We start from the raw sequence: 14109 nt of genomic DNA on the forward strand, positions 1-14109 counted from the left end.
TCATTCATTGTTTAATTTAGTCGCTCCATTGAAAATCAGTGATGTAACGTTATATACAGTAGAATCCGCTTAACTGCACCACCAATTTGTCCGCGTTTTTGGTGCAATTATCCGGCTGGTGCAATTATGCGAAGTGCCCAGCTGGACCGCACCACCATGGGCGAGGGGTGTATTGTTATTCAGAAACACTAGCACAAAGAAAACAGACGAACTTATTCAGTTATTAACTTTATTTATTGACCCTTTGCTGAAAATAAAGAAATGACTACGAACCTGTTTCGATTTTGCATTCTTTCATTTTTCTATGCGATCTACCGCATTACGACACACGTACTGCTACAGGGGAGGCATTCTGAAACATCGTCATGCCACTCATGGGATAACAGTTTCTGTGTTACATTACGTAGAGTGCATTTGTCGATTTACGTAAATCATGTACCGCCATGAAACTAAGAGTTGAAACTAAAACTTGGTTACTGATTACGGGTGACCCGCCCGGGACCTCCCATACGATTCCTATCAACGTAACTGTCAATGGAGACCGCCTTCTTTTGTTACTCAAAACAGTTTTAAACATATTGGCGGTATTGCGCCTTTACACCGGCAGGTATCAGCTCATTTGTACCACGTTTGCTGATTTTAACGCACCTTTTCAGTTAACTTGTCGAGGATTTAAAAAAAAAAGATTGGTGCAGTTATCCGGCATTGGTGACCATGCGCGGTGCAGATATGCGGAGTCACTAACAATGCAGTGAATGGGAACCGGTTTTGGATTTTGGGAATCGGTGCAATTAAATGGAAGGTGCGTTTATCCGAGGTGCAATTAAGTGGCTTCGTCTGTACTAGTAATCGAAGTGCACGCCCACAAACACAGTGGTCCAAATGAAGTTTCTTGTATCAAGAAGGTACACTCCTTGCTTGTATAATACCGCTTGTTTGTTTGCTTCCTTGTTTGTTTGTTTATATTATTACCGTCAGTCGCCGTAAAGGGAAGGTACGATTTGCCAGCTACATGTGCCTTTTTAAAAAATTTCCACGACAAGTGCTTTCCGGATTCCTCGAATCAATGGCTACGTTACAATAGTCATGTCGATACGCGAATTGTATTGCCATATAACCTACCAATAAAAAATGAAACTCACAAGAAATTCGGGAACTTCGATACATTCATTGATATTTAGAAGTCAAAAGTGTTATCTACAAGTAGTACATTGTACCAGGCGTTATTCTTTAGTGCCTGTTGTCCAGCACCCGCAACCTGAGCATAGTAAGGCAGTCACACCTAGCGGTAAAGTGTGTAATTACACGCAGCTCGAACAGTAAGCATACGTCAGTTGTCGGAAACATTTCGTATTCCTATGAAATAAGTTAAAGACATACAAACTCTGAAAAAAGGTTTAAATTAATATTCTAAACACAATATATAAAGACGTATTATGTGCGTAAATGAAAATGACTGTTTCAGCAATATATCAAAGCTCGTATATACTTCTCTAGAATCTAAGAAAGCTTTCAATCAAACAAAGACCAACATCTAAACATAGAAGATGGCCCGAAGTCTAGAACACAAATGCAATACCCATTTCCCCATCAAGGCTTGTGCATAACCTTTCCCGGACCTTGATCTATATGATAGTAAAAATGCACAATGACATAAAACAAGATAAATACATGCATGGTTGTGGTCATTATCTTATATAGAACATGTCACGTTGACAGGTAGGATAACTGGATTATCATCACCAGTCATCACTCAGCTTCTAGTCTATACGTAACTTCTCGGAGCAGAAATTGGGCGGATCTTGGAGGATGGCGGCGGCGTCGGTGGTGTCTTTGCGCCGGGAGAGATAGTAGTCCCGAAGCAAAGTCGGGCTCTGTTATGTCTACTGTTATGTTGAACCGCTTGGGGTGACCTCGCCTCCCGAGGGCCACGTACCAATGCTGTTCGGTAGAGCCCGAGTCTGACAGGGTGTTTGTGGAGGAGTACGTATTGTAGCCATTTTCCTCTAGGGTCTCGCGGAACACACAGTCTGGTCCGGACACTTCCTGGAGAACAAGAATAACGTACGTTCAAACTTTACAGTTTGCACAAGAGTGATGCAATCGCCGAGGACTTTATCATTAAAGGAATTCAAACTGGAAGGGGGTGTATAAAGATAGAGTGACAGAAAGGAAAGAAAAGGCCTGGGCTACATGCCCGTAGCCAGGATTTTGATTGGGGGGGGTTCTTGTTTAATGTTTGAGGGACCAGCGAGCGCCGTAGGCACGAGACGAGCGCCGCAGGCTAGGCGCGAGCTTCCTAGGGGGGTCCGGGGGTATGCCCCCCCCCCCCCCCCCCGGAAAATTTTAAAAATTGAATATTCTGATATGGCATTTCCTCTGTTTTTGAGAGGATTTCAAAGAAAGAAATCAGAGACAAATTGAGCAGGTTTTTTTTTGGATTCCAGCCCCTCTGGTGATACAAATAAGTCCACCTTGAAAAAAAAAAACCTTGGACGTAAAAAAGTGGACCTTCGAGCGTGTAGAATTAAAAAAAATTGAACCTTCTGAAGGCCATTTCCTGTGTTTTAGGGTTTTAGAGGAAAAATCAGAGACAAAGTGAGCAGTTTTTTCTAGGATTCTAGCCTCTGTGGCCTTGCTGGTGATACAAATAAGTCCGCCTTGAAAAATCTTGAACATTAAAAAGTGGACTTCTTCCGAACCCCCCCCCTGGCTACGTGCATGGGCAATAAGGAACGATATCGATTCCAAGGAACAGAATTCGGAAAGCAAAAATGACGGGGAAAAATGACAAATGAAGGAAGAGAAGACGGTAAGATGGATGGATGGATTAATTGATTAATTAATGAACGGAAACTTGATGTGCCGGATGACTTACCGAGCTGTAGAGACGCCCCGTGTCGTTGCTGATGCACAGGTGGAACCTCGTGTTGAGTCCCAGGATCCTCACCTCCCCATTGTAAGGACTGTCGAAGGGCGAGTGCGCAGCGTATACCACAGGGAACAGCTCCATTACAGCTATAACATGGACAAATAAAGGGAAATTACTTACACTGATCATGAAAAAAAGTAAAAAGCACAGCACCTAATTATAAAAACTACCGTCTTCATTTGCTATTGAAGCTGGAGCCGGTGCCCATATGCCGAACCTCTTCAGGTTCAAAAGCAAAACTTTTTGTAGGTCATGGTTTTACTTGACGTAATAATAAACTGCACACATTGACAAGAAAAGAGACGAGAAGACGACAAGATGAAAATATATTAACCATACAAATGAAATACAATGTATAAGAAGAAAAGAAATGCATTTTTATGACGCTTACAGTCAGGATGGTTGTCCTCCCTCGTCCCTCCGACAGTTCCGTTGGCGTCAATCCTCAGGTGGAAGCCGTTACTCCGACAGTACAGCTGCCTGATGCGCACCACGCCGCTGTCTTCCGCGGATACGCCCCTCGTGAAGCGCTCCGAGTCTCTAGCGTAAGACGTAAGAACGGGTATTCCCACGCTCGTCTTGAGAAATAAGACGTACGCCAGTGAAAGGAATTTAAATATGAAAACGTCTTGCATGGCGGACAGATATTGGTGATCTCAAGTTCTTGAAGCCCCAAACAAAGTTTTGAAAGGTAACACATTTTGCGCGCCGTTTTATAGCTAAATGACGGGCACTCCTGTGTTTATACCAAGAAAGACAAAACGTCTCCAAAGAAAAGACTAGAAAAAACTTATTGTTTGTGGCAGGAAAGGCTTTAACGTACGTCATGGTAGAAGTTTATTCACCATTAGGAAGAATTCCCTTTTTGAATTGTTATCGGAAACATCACAAAGACCCAACAAAGCGTTGCGTGATTGCATAACATAAACTCCAAGGCAAAACATTGACTTGAATACCGCAAATATTTCCCTTAAGTATCATAATATCATACTCCTTTTCACAACACCTACCTGTTGATAATGTTGTCTGATGATGATTTTATATGTTTGACATGATTCAGACCACTGGACGTCATAATTAAGCCTAAGGAAACAAACATTACAGTATATTTAGGGCACCTCTAATGTTGTTGTCGAAAACAGGGCAGTGTATGTTACAAGTGGCAGGATCCATGCTCGGAAAGAGTCGCCGGGCATGACGTTGTATTTAAACAACAAAACGGCTGATTGCCAACAATATCCTGACGCGGAATGTTCTATATTTATCACGTTACAAGAGTCAGGGGGAAGGGACCAGAGGAGTTTACCTGGACATAGGGGCCGGGCTTACGTTTAGGAATACGTCTTGAAAACTCAACAGGCCAAAGTGTCTCAAACCTCAGGCATATTGTGTCTGTGAGAAGTATCAGCAGGCGGCGGTGGTGACAGAGACTGAGGTCAAAGACAAAAGTAAACTCCTAGGTGTGGAGGTACACTCATGTCCTGGACCTCCCACTGGAATCGTTGACATAACTTCTGCCACCGGAAACTAAACTACAAACTTCATGAACGCAACTCTCTAGCTGTTTCGACGTCCATACGCCAACACTAATCTCCAAGCAGATCCACGCCGGGCGCGAAAATCGTAGTATGCTAGCCAGAGAAGGTCCAGTCAGCCAGAGAGGGTTCATCAGCCCGGCAGGGATCTGCCCTTAGACGGACCTGAACAAGGTTATTAACCGGCACGAGGAGGGGCAGCCTATTGAGAAAGGTGCCTCTACTCCTCCTCGTGCCTGCTTAACTCCAACGTGAAAATTGGCTGGGATTATCGTTTTACAACCCCGAATCTGGGACGAACCCGGCCGGCCGCGCCATTTCACAGCGGGAGTTTCCTCTCAGATAGAATATAGCGCGGGAACACACCGCATCACAACGCATCAAAGCAAAGGTATCGACATACAGACTTTTCCGTTAGACAAATTTGTACAATTAGTTTCTAGCTTGATGTTAAACCATAATTGATTAAAATGTCGTTTTATTTATGTGAATGCTTGGTGTGTCTTTTTTAAACCACAACTTGGAATCTGTTTCTGGCCATTCTTTCACGCTTGGATGCGGTGCAAACCACGCCGAAACACCGCCATCTTTCAGTGTCTTTGTATCTTTTTCTCGCGTCTATATTCAGTTCAGTAAAACCCGAGTCTTGTCGTTTGTCATGTCTTCAGTTATGGCAGAAGCCATGGCGTCGTCCGGTGGATCGAGAAGTCTCTACATAACGTCCTTACTTGGTCGCTGATTAGCGCTCGTAACGGTGAGACGATCGAAACAAGTTTTGTTTCACGGCAGACACAGCGGAATGTAATTTGGTAGCACAGGGATTTGCCCGTCGCAATCCCAACAAATACATCTTTACTCTCCAGACATGCCAGAATGGCATCTAGTTGAGTCTCCCTTATTTCAAACTCCCAGATAGCACGGAAATTACGGCGGACTCTTTCCGACCACCAGCGCCTGCTTGCTTCCATTGTTATCTGGAATTCAAACCTGCCGGGTAACTGAGACGGCGCGCAGCTGACCCATGACGGGCGCCGGGCTTCGAACGCCGGCACAATTCGCACCTTCTTTCTAAGCGCAGTTTGACTGCGGGGAGATTAGGTAACAATTGCGTGTTAATAACCTTGTTCAGGTCCGTCTAAGGGCAGATCCCTGCCGGGCTGATGAACCCTCTCTGGCTGACTGGACCTTCTCTGGCTAGCATACTACGATTTTCGCGCCCGGCGTGGATCTGCTTGGAGATTACGCCAACACGATATCCTGTTGTAAACACAACACCTTTCTTCTTTTGTATATACAATGTATGTAAACAATCTGAAACTAACAAACGGCATTCAAAACGCAGTATGTTTTCAACATACTAGCAGGATTATCAGCCGGGACTTTGAAATATCAGGTGAATATACAAAACATTCGTTTCTTCCTTCCGGAGCCTTGCACGGGACTTCAGTACAACAAGATGGCCGGAGGAAGTTTGCTTCGATCGAATTCCAAGCTATGCTGTAGGTCCTTTAACTTCATGATCAGAAGCACTATCAAGTCCATCAGCACTATGATGTATCGATCATCAATCAAACTTTATGATATGAATCATGATATCATATGATTAATCATTGAAAGACAGGTAGAGTCCGTTGTAACTTTAATCTTTTATTGAGAAGATATCGAAAGAAATCTGAACAACTTTGATTGGAGTGAGAAGCTTTGAAGACATCAGGCTGTGACAGAAAAAAGAAAAAGTCAACATGCGGCCAATCTTTAATATACTGTATATGCAGAAATGTTCGCGGTGGTTTTATGTTCGCGGTTTTCGCGGTGAACTCTTTACTGCGAACTACAGTACTATTGTTTCAAACGCGCGAACTTAAAACCACCGCGAACACTGCATTTTCTCTCTACCGCGAATTAAATCCCCGCGAACATTTCTGCATTTCTTTACATACTAGTATATACAGTAACGTTTATATATATCCTCACGTTAAATCGGTTGATGTCAACATTAGTTTCAGATTGTCAAATCACCATATTACAGCGTTGATCAACGTTTTATATGGGTGTCGCAAGTCTACAGCTATTCACCTATGAATGCACACCTTGTAGAAAAGCATGTCGCCTGCAGTGCAGGTATCCTATCTGTATGCGCTTGCGGGGGTCACCAGCTGATCGTACGGAAGTGGAAGAGGGACTCCTAATTCTAATCCACGGAGGGGGAATTTATAACTTTTAACAGTTAACTTCTCAAGTTTACACGTAAACCTACTCAGATAAATGAAATACTATTTGTAATATATTTGATGGCTTAAATGATGATTTAAGTGATGTTCCTTTTCATTACATAAAACAATAGGCACCTGTGTACCTGTGAGGACCCCTATAATGAGGACCAAAGTGGAGTATTCCATCTGATCATAATGACAACAATGGCGGCCTTGGGCAAGGTTCGAAGGAGCCCTGGCAGATTCCTTATCGAAATTATCGATTAATGTCAACAAATAATCGCCATTGAGACAGGTAAGAACCTTTCTTCTCTCGAGGTTGCGATGTCGTATAAACTGGTGTAAGAATGGGGTCCAAAATACGCCCGGAAAGACTTTGACAGTGGGGGGTTTTGCGGGCAGATTCACCGGTCCCGATGCGTGGTCGCGCTGTCGTGTGTGCACCGCATTTTTGACCTACTACTGTTTCTGAAACATCCCTTGGTAAATATGTGCTTATGAACACCTTTTCCTGTAAATACATCAATAAACATCTGCAGAAATGCACTGAAATGAGCTAGCATGGACGTATTTCCCCTCCGAAATAAAGCAGTCATATGTTGAGGATTAGCATGTTTGGCAATGTGGCAACGCGCTATGTGTGTGGTCACGTTACGCATGGTAGTTGTCAAAAAATGGGGCGCCCAAAATTGCACTGAAGAAAAGTATACTTCGCACTGTTAGTGTTAAAGGTAAATAATCGCGTACTTTGCGCTTTGCAGGGGTCAATAAGTGATTCCATAGTTCAGTGCCCTGTTTAAGCAGTGACATAGCAGAGTTATCAAGCAAGCCGGCTCATTCCTAGTAGCGCGTTTTGATTGCGTGGGGGCGTGGCAACCCAAATAATGTAAACTGAACTGATTGAATAAACAAGAAATTAAATCGAAACAATTACTTGAGGATTTTTGTAATAATTTGGACTCCTCAGCCAGAATGGTGAGATGTATAATACTATAAACCACAAACTGTGTACATATTGTGGTTTCTCCCCCCCCCTCAAAATGTGTGCGCTCCCAGTTTTATCTGAACCCATAGTATTGTACACAAAGTAACAAAAACATGTAGATTCATTCGCATAAGTTGTCAATACATAATTTCCTTGTTCCCAGTTGCGCTACACCTTGTGTACTTTTCCCTCAATCCCCGACAGTTGGAACTGAGATGACTCTTGCCTCAACGTCAGCAGCAACGACTGTTACCATGGCAATGCCGACGTCCAGCGGCACCCAGGACACCAGCGAGGAGCGCCGTATCAACTCCTACCTGTTTGACGACCCAAGGAAAAAGTCCCGTAACTACCTGGACACCCACAAGAACATTGAGAAGAAACGTAGAGACCGTATCAACTCTAGTCTCACTGCGTTGAAGTCCATAATTCCAGAGTGTAAGGCCTATGGCAAGAAAAAATTGGACAAGGCAGAAATACTGGAAATGACATTGTCTTACTTAGACAAAATACATAGTAGTGGCTTTACCTTAAAGAAGGAGGAGCAACAAACTCCAGGGAACTGGGCAAAGCAACTCATGCAATGGGTACACCAGGAGAAAAAGAATTTCCACACTGTGGATGAGTTTGTGAATGCATTACTGACACATTTGCAGACTTGTGTCGTCAGCGGTAGTTTTGCTCCTGTGGATCTTAAAGGTATGCTGCAAGGCACGTCTGGGCAAGATAGTCATCTGTCACAATCTGTCGTTACCTGTCAAGCTCAACCAGCCGTCACCAGTAACACAGCTGCTGTCCCAAGCACCTCTAGCCAAAGTCATGTCACCTCCATGTCTTCAATGTCCCAGTCTCCAGCCAACACAGTGACCAGTGCTACCTCAGGAAGCCATCAGAATGGACTGATGCGAGCACGCCCCCCTCCCCCACCCAACGTCACCCCTGCGATCTTCCTGCAGGCGACCAGTTTCCAGGCTCGTCTGCGAGCTCAAGCGGCTTCGCATGTCTCTGCAGCACCAACCATGCAGCAACAGGTGTTTCCCTCTGCTGCCATCATTCTACAGCCTCAACAACAACAACAACAACAACAAGCCATACCCTCCCAACAGGTCATCAACGTGTCACAACCCATTGACCTCACCCAACAGTGCAACTCTAAGCAGAGAGATGTCCTTGACCTCCGGATGACCTCCCAAGGTCGTGAGCAACTGGTGGCATCCAATCAGTGCATCCAAAGACTTCAGCAACTCATCGACCAGCACAGCATGCAAGAACAGAGCCTGATGCATGTGCAGCCTCAGAATGTACAGATGCCAAATGCAGTCCCATATGTGGAATCCACAGCAAGCCAGGCTTCAGCATACACACAGAACATGGGAGGAAATTTACAAGGGAATGACCTTTCGTTCATAAACAGTTCTTCGCAAGCCTACATTCTTGCCGAGCTCCCAGCGGGAGTGCTGTTGCAAGATAGAATGCTTGGCTCAGTAGGGGAGATGCTTTCGGATGGAACAGCCATGGATACTGTCCCAACTGTTCCCACAAACGGTAAGAAACAAACTTTTATCCAATGCTAAGAAGGAAATCTTGCAGTACTATTTGTGGTAACGATAGTTCAATAAGTTCTTATTGAACTGGACCAAGCTTTATTGGTGAATTTCTTTTGCAAGTACACAGTTCAAAACAGTACAACCTCAGTCAAGATGTCTGACTTGCTAATTCTAAGAAGAATGAGCACATTCAAGACGTATGAAAGAAATAGTGCAGTGCGCAGTTATTACTAAATGTGTGTTGTTGTTCGTGTTTTCCGTCACAGACAGTGACACCAGCTACCACAACCCAGAACAGCTCCAAGTGCCCGGCATCGGGGAGTCACCAGTCACAGAGTTTGTAGATCCCAGCGCTCTCCACGTGTCTGCTGTTGTGGATGACTCAGCTCTGATGGGTAACTTTGGTTGTTGTTTTTTTAAGGAAAAAAAGACTTGTTGATCACCTCTTCCTCAATGTCTTACATGGTATAGCCTAGTTTGTTTAAGGTCAATGTCCTTTTAGACACAGAATTTTGTCAAGTCATTCCATAATGTGTTCCAGGGACCCCTGACCTTCCATCGTGGAGTAACAGCCCAATCAGTGCCTTGGAACAGGCCCCGACGTGACCAAAGGTTCAAGCACTGCACAATCACCGCTACTGTGGATAAAGTTCAGTGCAATTCTACCATACAGGTTCAGTCTCTGGTATTGTAATGATAATAATAGAGTGAGACAAAATTGTTTCCATAGCTGGTATGATCTTTCCTTGTATGGTCTGTTGACAAACACAAAGATTATGTGCAACCTGTAGTAAAAAGTACATCATGCCTTAAAGGCCTTCTTTGTATGATTTTTGGCAGAGAAACTGAACGTCTCCAAAGTGCAAATTCAAAAGGAAATTACTACCTAATCAGAGCTATCAAAATGTTGTTGTTTTTCTGACATTCTGATAATTCAGTTATGACTGAGCAGAAAAGTCATCTGCTGTTTACTGGTTTGACAAACTTTCCTAGCACAGCCAGCAAGGTTGTATCTTAAGGTGCTCTGTTGTAGTCTGTATAGCTCAATTGTATCTTGCTTTATCATTGTAAATATGTAATATGCACAAGATGGATTCTAAGCCACCCAAAACTGAGATTGTGTCAAAGGTAGCACTCAAGTTGAATTGAATTGATTAATGTCTAGTTTTGTGAGAAGTTGCTCTAGAATGTACTGCCAAAGACTGTAAGCTATCTGCACAGTACAGAGATGCTTCAATGCCAGAACAGAACAAATTTAGTTCCATAGATGCAGTGATGGGTAAAAGCTATTATGATAGTTGACGTTGTACAACGTATGCCACACCTGTGACATAAGTATTAATTTGTTGCAAAGACATTTGTAGTACAGATGCGATACCTGCACCATGAAAGCTTGTTGTAAGCTAATCCTATTCATAGTGAGGTGTCATGTGACTGGTGCCAACCAATAGTAGTACAGTCAAACCTGCTCAAGAAGGTCACTCAGAAGACTGATAAAATCTAGTCAATTGGACATGTGGTGACTATGGACAGGATTCTTAATGCTTGTGTCAATTGGAAAAATGATCTAAGGAACCACCAAAAAGTGATCACACAAGCCAGGTGGTCCTTATACAGAGGTTGTCACTTGTCTAGAAATCCTCCTGTAACTTTCTGCATCCAAATTGGTATCACATGACAGCTCAATGACAGCAGTATATCACATTGTACCAACCCTAAATCTTGTATGTTGAACAACGGTTTTGTGAGATTGAAGATACAGGTGCAGGCTTACAGCTGGTTGTAAGTGTGGGAAAGATGTCTGCCGCTAGGAACGCCTTATTTGTGGTATCTACCTCAATTCTTCTGTACATTAAGCAAGCCAAATTCACTTTCCTTCTAAAGTGTTAGGAGGTAATTAATGAATTATTTGCATAGTAATTATAGGGCTGTATAGAAAACACTGTCTTGCTCTCTCACTATCTGGCTTATGGTCAAGAAATAATGAGGATAACAGTGTGAAATAAAAGCGACCATTTGGCAGTTCTACATTGTATGTATCAAAGGCAAAATGTCATATTTTTTTATAATGTCTAACAGCCCTAATATACATGTATGGTGTCCATATGATAAGAGGAATAATGTATGCCAAAAAAATTTTCCTAGGTGTTTAGATTCTTGCCCAAAGATCAGCTGTTGTTTCTATTATGTCAAATAGTTTTTTGTCCAGAAAGACATTTACTGCTATAACAAAACTATAGCAGTACAGCATAGAAGAGGACAAGCTGTATACATAGAATTGCGGTGTGACCCTCTTCCCTTATATCCTGCATCCTCATGCTAAATATAACAACAAAAAAAGCCAAATCAAAGAATGAACCTCAAAAGTGCAACCTAGAAATTTAGATTGTAAATACAGAGTAACAATGTCGTGCCATTGCTAACTGTCATGGACAACTGTAAAAAGATGTATTGACATTTTGTATGGGAGAGAGTTGTGTGTTATGGTAACTATAATATCTCTAATTTATGCAGTACTTTTAAGGCTGTTTCTAATGTTTGTACTTCTGTTGGTGCTTGTAACAACGGGTCAAGCTACCTTATTTAGACAGTGAAGATTCTACAATGTGGGACTTCCTTAAGTGCTAGTAAATACTGCTGTTTCAAATTATTTATCTAATGGCTAAAGTGATTGTAAGAAACCAGAAAAGGTGTACAAGTTTCTCTCTCTAGAATTGCATTCATTTTCTTATTTTCATTGATGTCAAACACTCATCCCACTGATCATTTTCAAGAGATTACACGTGTAACTGTTTTTTGAAACTCTTGCATTACTGTTTGAGATTGCAGTTTTAGATATCCATTATTCTGATTATTATAAGATTCCCCATGACTTCATAATTTTATATGTCCCTGTATGGCTTACTAACCTCCCGTGCAATTGGTGCTTGGTAAGACCAAGCTCTGTAATAAGACCAAGGGTTCATCTCTTAGAAATATTTATATTGTCTGATTGATATTATCCACAATATCAAAGTATATGTGCATTACATAGCAGAAGCATGTAGATACTTTGTCCATACTTTGTGTTAATATTGCTACCAGTTTGTTATTGAATTCTTCTTACTAAGTATTAGGCTAACTCACAGCAGTTGCCTTGTTTATGCCAATTGAATCTCATAACTTGTATAAACTGTTGCCATTGATTACTGAGCTTCTATATGCACATTCATTATGTTGAATGTTTAGCAAAGAACACATAGAAAAGCATGGATGGTCCTTCATGCTGGCATGTGTTCTATACACTATGCTGCTGCTGTAACAAATCTACTGGTAACTTGCCAAATACTTGTAACTGTTACCAGAACGATAAGATTTGCTGCCATGTTATAGTATGTTACTCTCTTTTGACCTCTATTTGTTTGCAAATGACAAGTTTGTAATAATTTTTTTCACTGACCTGAAATATAGGGCTGATCATTGACCTTTGAACTGATCTGATTTGCATTTAGCTAGAGGTCAAAGGTTGGGTGCATGTGAAGTCAGAGAATAATATGAAAGTAGCTTGCTTAGACTAAGCAGGAAAAATAACTCAGGATGAGGCATGATACAAATAGATCAAGCTGTTGTTGAAGTGTCTGTATAAATGCTAATGAAACTAAACATTTGCCAATAGAGATGAGTATCACTGCCATGCCTCTGTACCTGTGGCCAGAAGTGCAGCCTAGAAATGCAAAAAATCAAATTCTAAGAGGAATGATAAAAAAAGTATTGTGCCCAAGCCAGACTTAAACCCCTTCTTATTTATAGGATTACTCTGAAGATGTCCACGATTCTACAGCATAAGAAATATGATATATATAAGATAACATTTGCTTATAATATTTTACAATATTCATGGCCTATGTTAGCATAAGTCATCAGTTTTGAGTTGCTAAAGATGGGCAAAGCTTCATTTTACAAGTACTTAATTTGCCTGCATCATCATTCAGTACTGTCAGAATATGAAGAAAAAAAAAACAATATTGTCATGACAGAGCTTTGCAAGTTCCCTTGTTTTATCAAGGAGGTTTTATATAAAACCTCCTTGGTTTTATGTATGATTGTGTTCTTAAATGTATGTTCCTGTGTTGCTTCACTATATCTTTACCATATGATATGAGCCTTAACAATGCAATCTCTAGATTTTAGTTAAACTTTATAATATGTATGATGTACACTCCATACAACTACTGTACATGTATATTCATTATATACATGAATGACACTTCGAAGTGAAAGATCATGAAAGGTACATGTATTAGTAAGTGTAACACTGTTATGGAATATGAAACCTTCAAGCCTACATGGAACTTTCTACACTGAAAAACAATCTGACAAACCAAGCCCAGATCTGTTGTATAATTTACTTGCCAATGAGTTACTTTTACAATTTCTGTAGGGCACTCTGTATGAGTTGTGTGGGTGAGTACGCACAAAAGGTCAGACCAGGTGTACTGTGAGTTCAATCCCCTCCACACACGCAGACATACACATTGAGGAAAAGATGCCAATAAAAGCGAATTTGTGTCAGCTAATTTCCTTTGTGTGCCATTTGTTTAATTATAAGATTACTTTTTACCGTGATTTATAGAGTATGATTACGGTGAATTACTTTTGAGTTTTCATAGATATAGTCCGCACATACAAGCTGACTATCCTGTAATTATTAGTTGCCAAAAGAACAATCGTCATTCCCGGTATTGTGAAGGAAACGGGGTGTCAGTCAACTTGAATTATCTAGTAGACGTTGTTCAACATTGTTCTTGTGTAAAGTGATGGGTTTGGATGTTGTGTCTTGAGAATGTCCGGTGTCATTCAAATCAGTAAGATCTCTGTCAGACCGCACAGCATCTATTTAGTGGAAAGCTTCCCATGG

The 14109-nt window shown here is 41.7% G+C and overlaps 2 protein-coding genes across 2 annotated transcripts; one reads left to right on the forward strand and one right to left on the reverse strand.

Annotated features, from left to right (window-relative positions):
* Positions 1–1202: 1202 nt before the first annotated feature.
* Positions 1203–4513, reverse strand: LOC136435037 (fibroblast growth factor 1-like). The gene is made up of 3 exons (XM_066428214.1): positions 3324–4513; positions 2879–3018; positions 1203–2046 (listed from the first exon to the last, which is right to left on the reverse strand). Exons 1-3 carry the CDS (start codon positions 3565–3567, stop codon positions 1750–1752), a joined length of 681 nt encoding a protein of 226 aa, XP_066284311.1. The 5' UTR covers positions 3568–4513; the 3' UTR covers positions 1203–1749.
* Positions 4514–6841: 2328 nt separating this feature from the next.
* LOC136435041 (uncharacterized) lies at positions 6842–13768 on the forward strand. Its single transcript, XM_066428218.1, has 4 exons — positions 6842–6975; positions 7870–9210; positions 9479–9607; positions 9754–13768. Exons 2-4 carry the CDS (start codon positions 7881–7883, stop codon positions 9816–9818), a joined length of 1524 nt encoding a protein of 507 aa, XP_066284315.1. The 5' UTR covers positions 6842–6975; positions 7870–7880; the 3' UTR covers positions 9819–13768.
* Positions 13769–14109: the final 341 nt, after the last annotated feature.

This window comes from Branchiostoma lanceolatum, chromosome 5 (assembly GCF_035083965.1).
Source record: "Branchiostoma lanceolatum isolate klBraLanc5 chromosome 5, klBraLanc5.hap2, whole genome shotgun sequence".
In the NCBI taxonomy this organism is placed as follows: domain Eukaryota; kingdom Metazoa; phylum Chordata; class Leptocardii; order Amphioxiformes; family Branchiostomatidae; genus Branchiostoma; species Branchiostoma lanceolatum.

Coding starts and splice junctions, on each gene's coding strand:
- LOC136435037 (XM_066428214.1), bottom strand. CDS start 3,567: ATGCAAGACGTTTTCATATTTAAATTCCTTTCACTGGCGTACGTCTTA. Junction 3,019..3,323: donor GGAGGACAACCATCCTGACT/GTAAGCGTCATA, acceptor TCCATGTTATAG/CTGTAATGGAGCTGTTCCCT. Junction 2,047..2,878: donor CGGGGCGTCTCTACAGCTCG/GTAAGTCATCCG, acceptor CTTGTTCTCCAG/GAAGTGTCCGGACCAGACTG.
- LOC136435041 (XM_066428218.1), top strand. CDS start 7,881: ATGACTCTTGCCTCAACGTCAGCAGCAACGACTGTTACCATGGCAATG. Junction 9,211..9,478: donor CCCAACTGTTCCCACAAACG/GTAAGAAACAAA, acceptor TTTCCGTCACAG/ACAGTGACACCAGCTACCAC. Junction 9,608..9,753: donor GGATGACTCAGCTCTGATGG/GTAACTTTGGTT, acceptor AATGTGTTCCAG/GGACCCCTGACCTTCCATCG.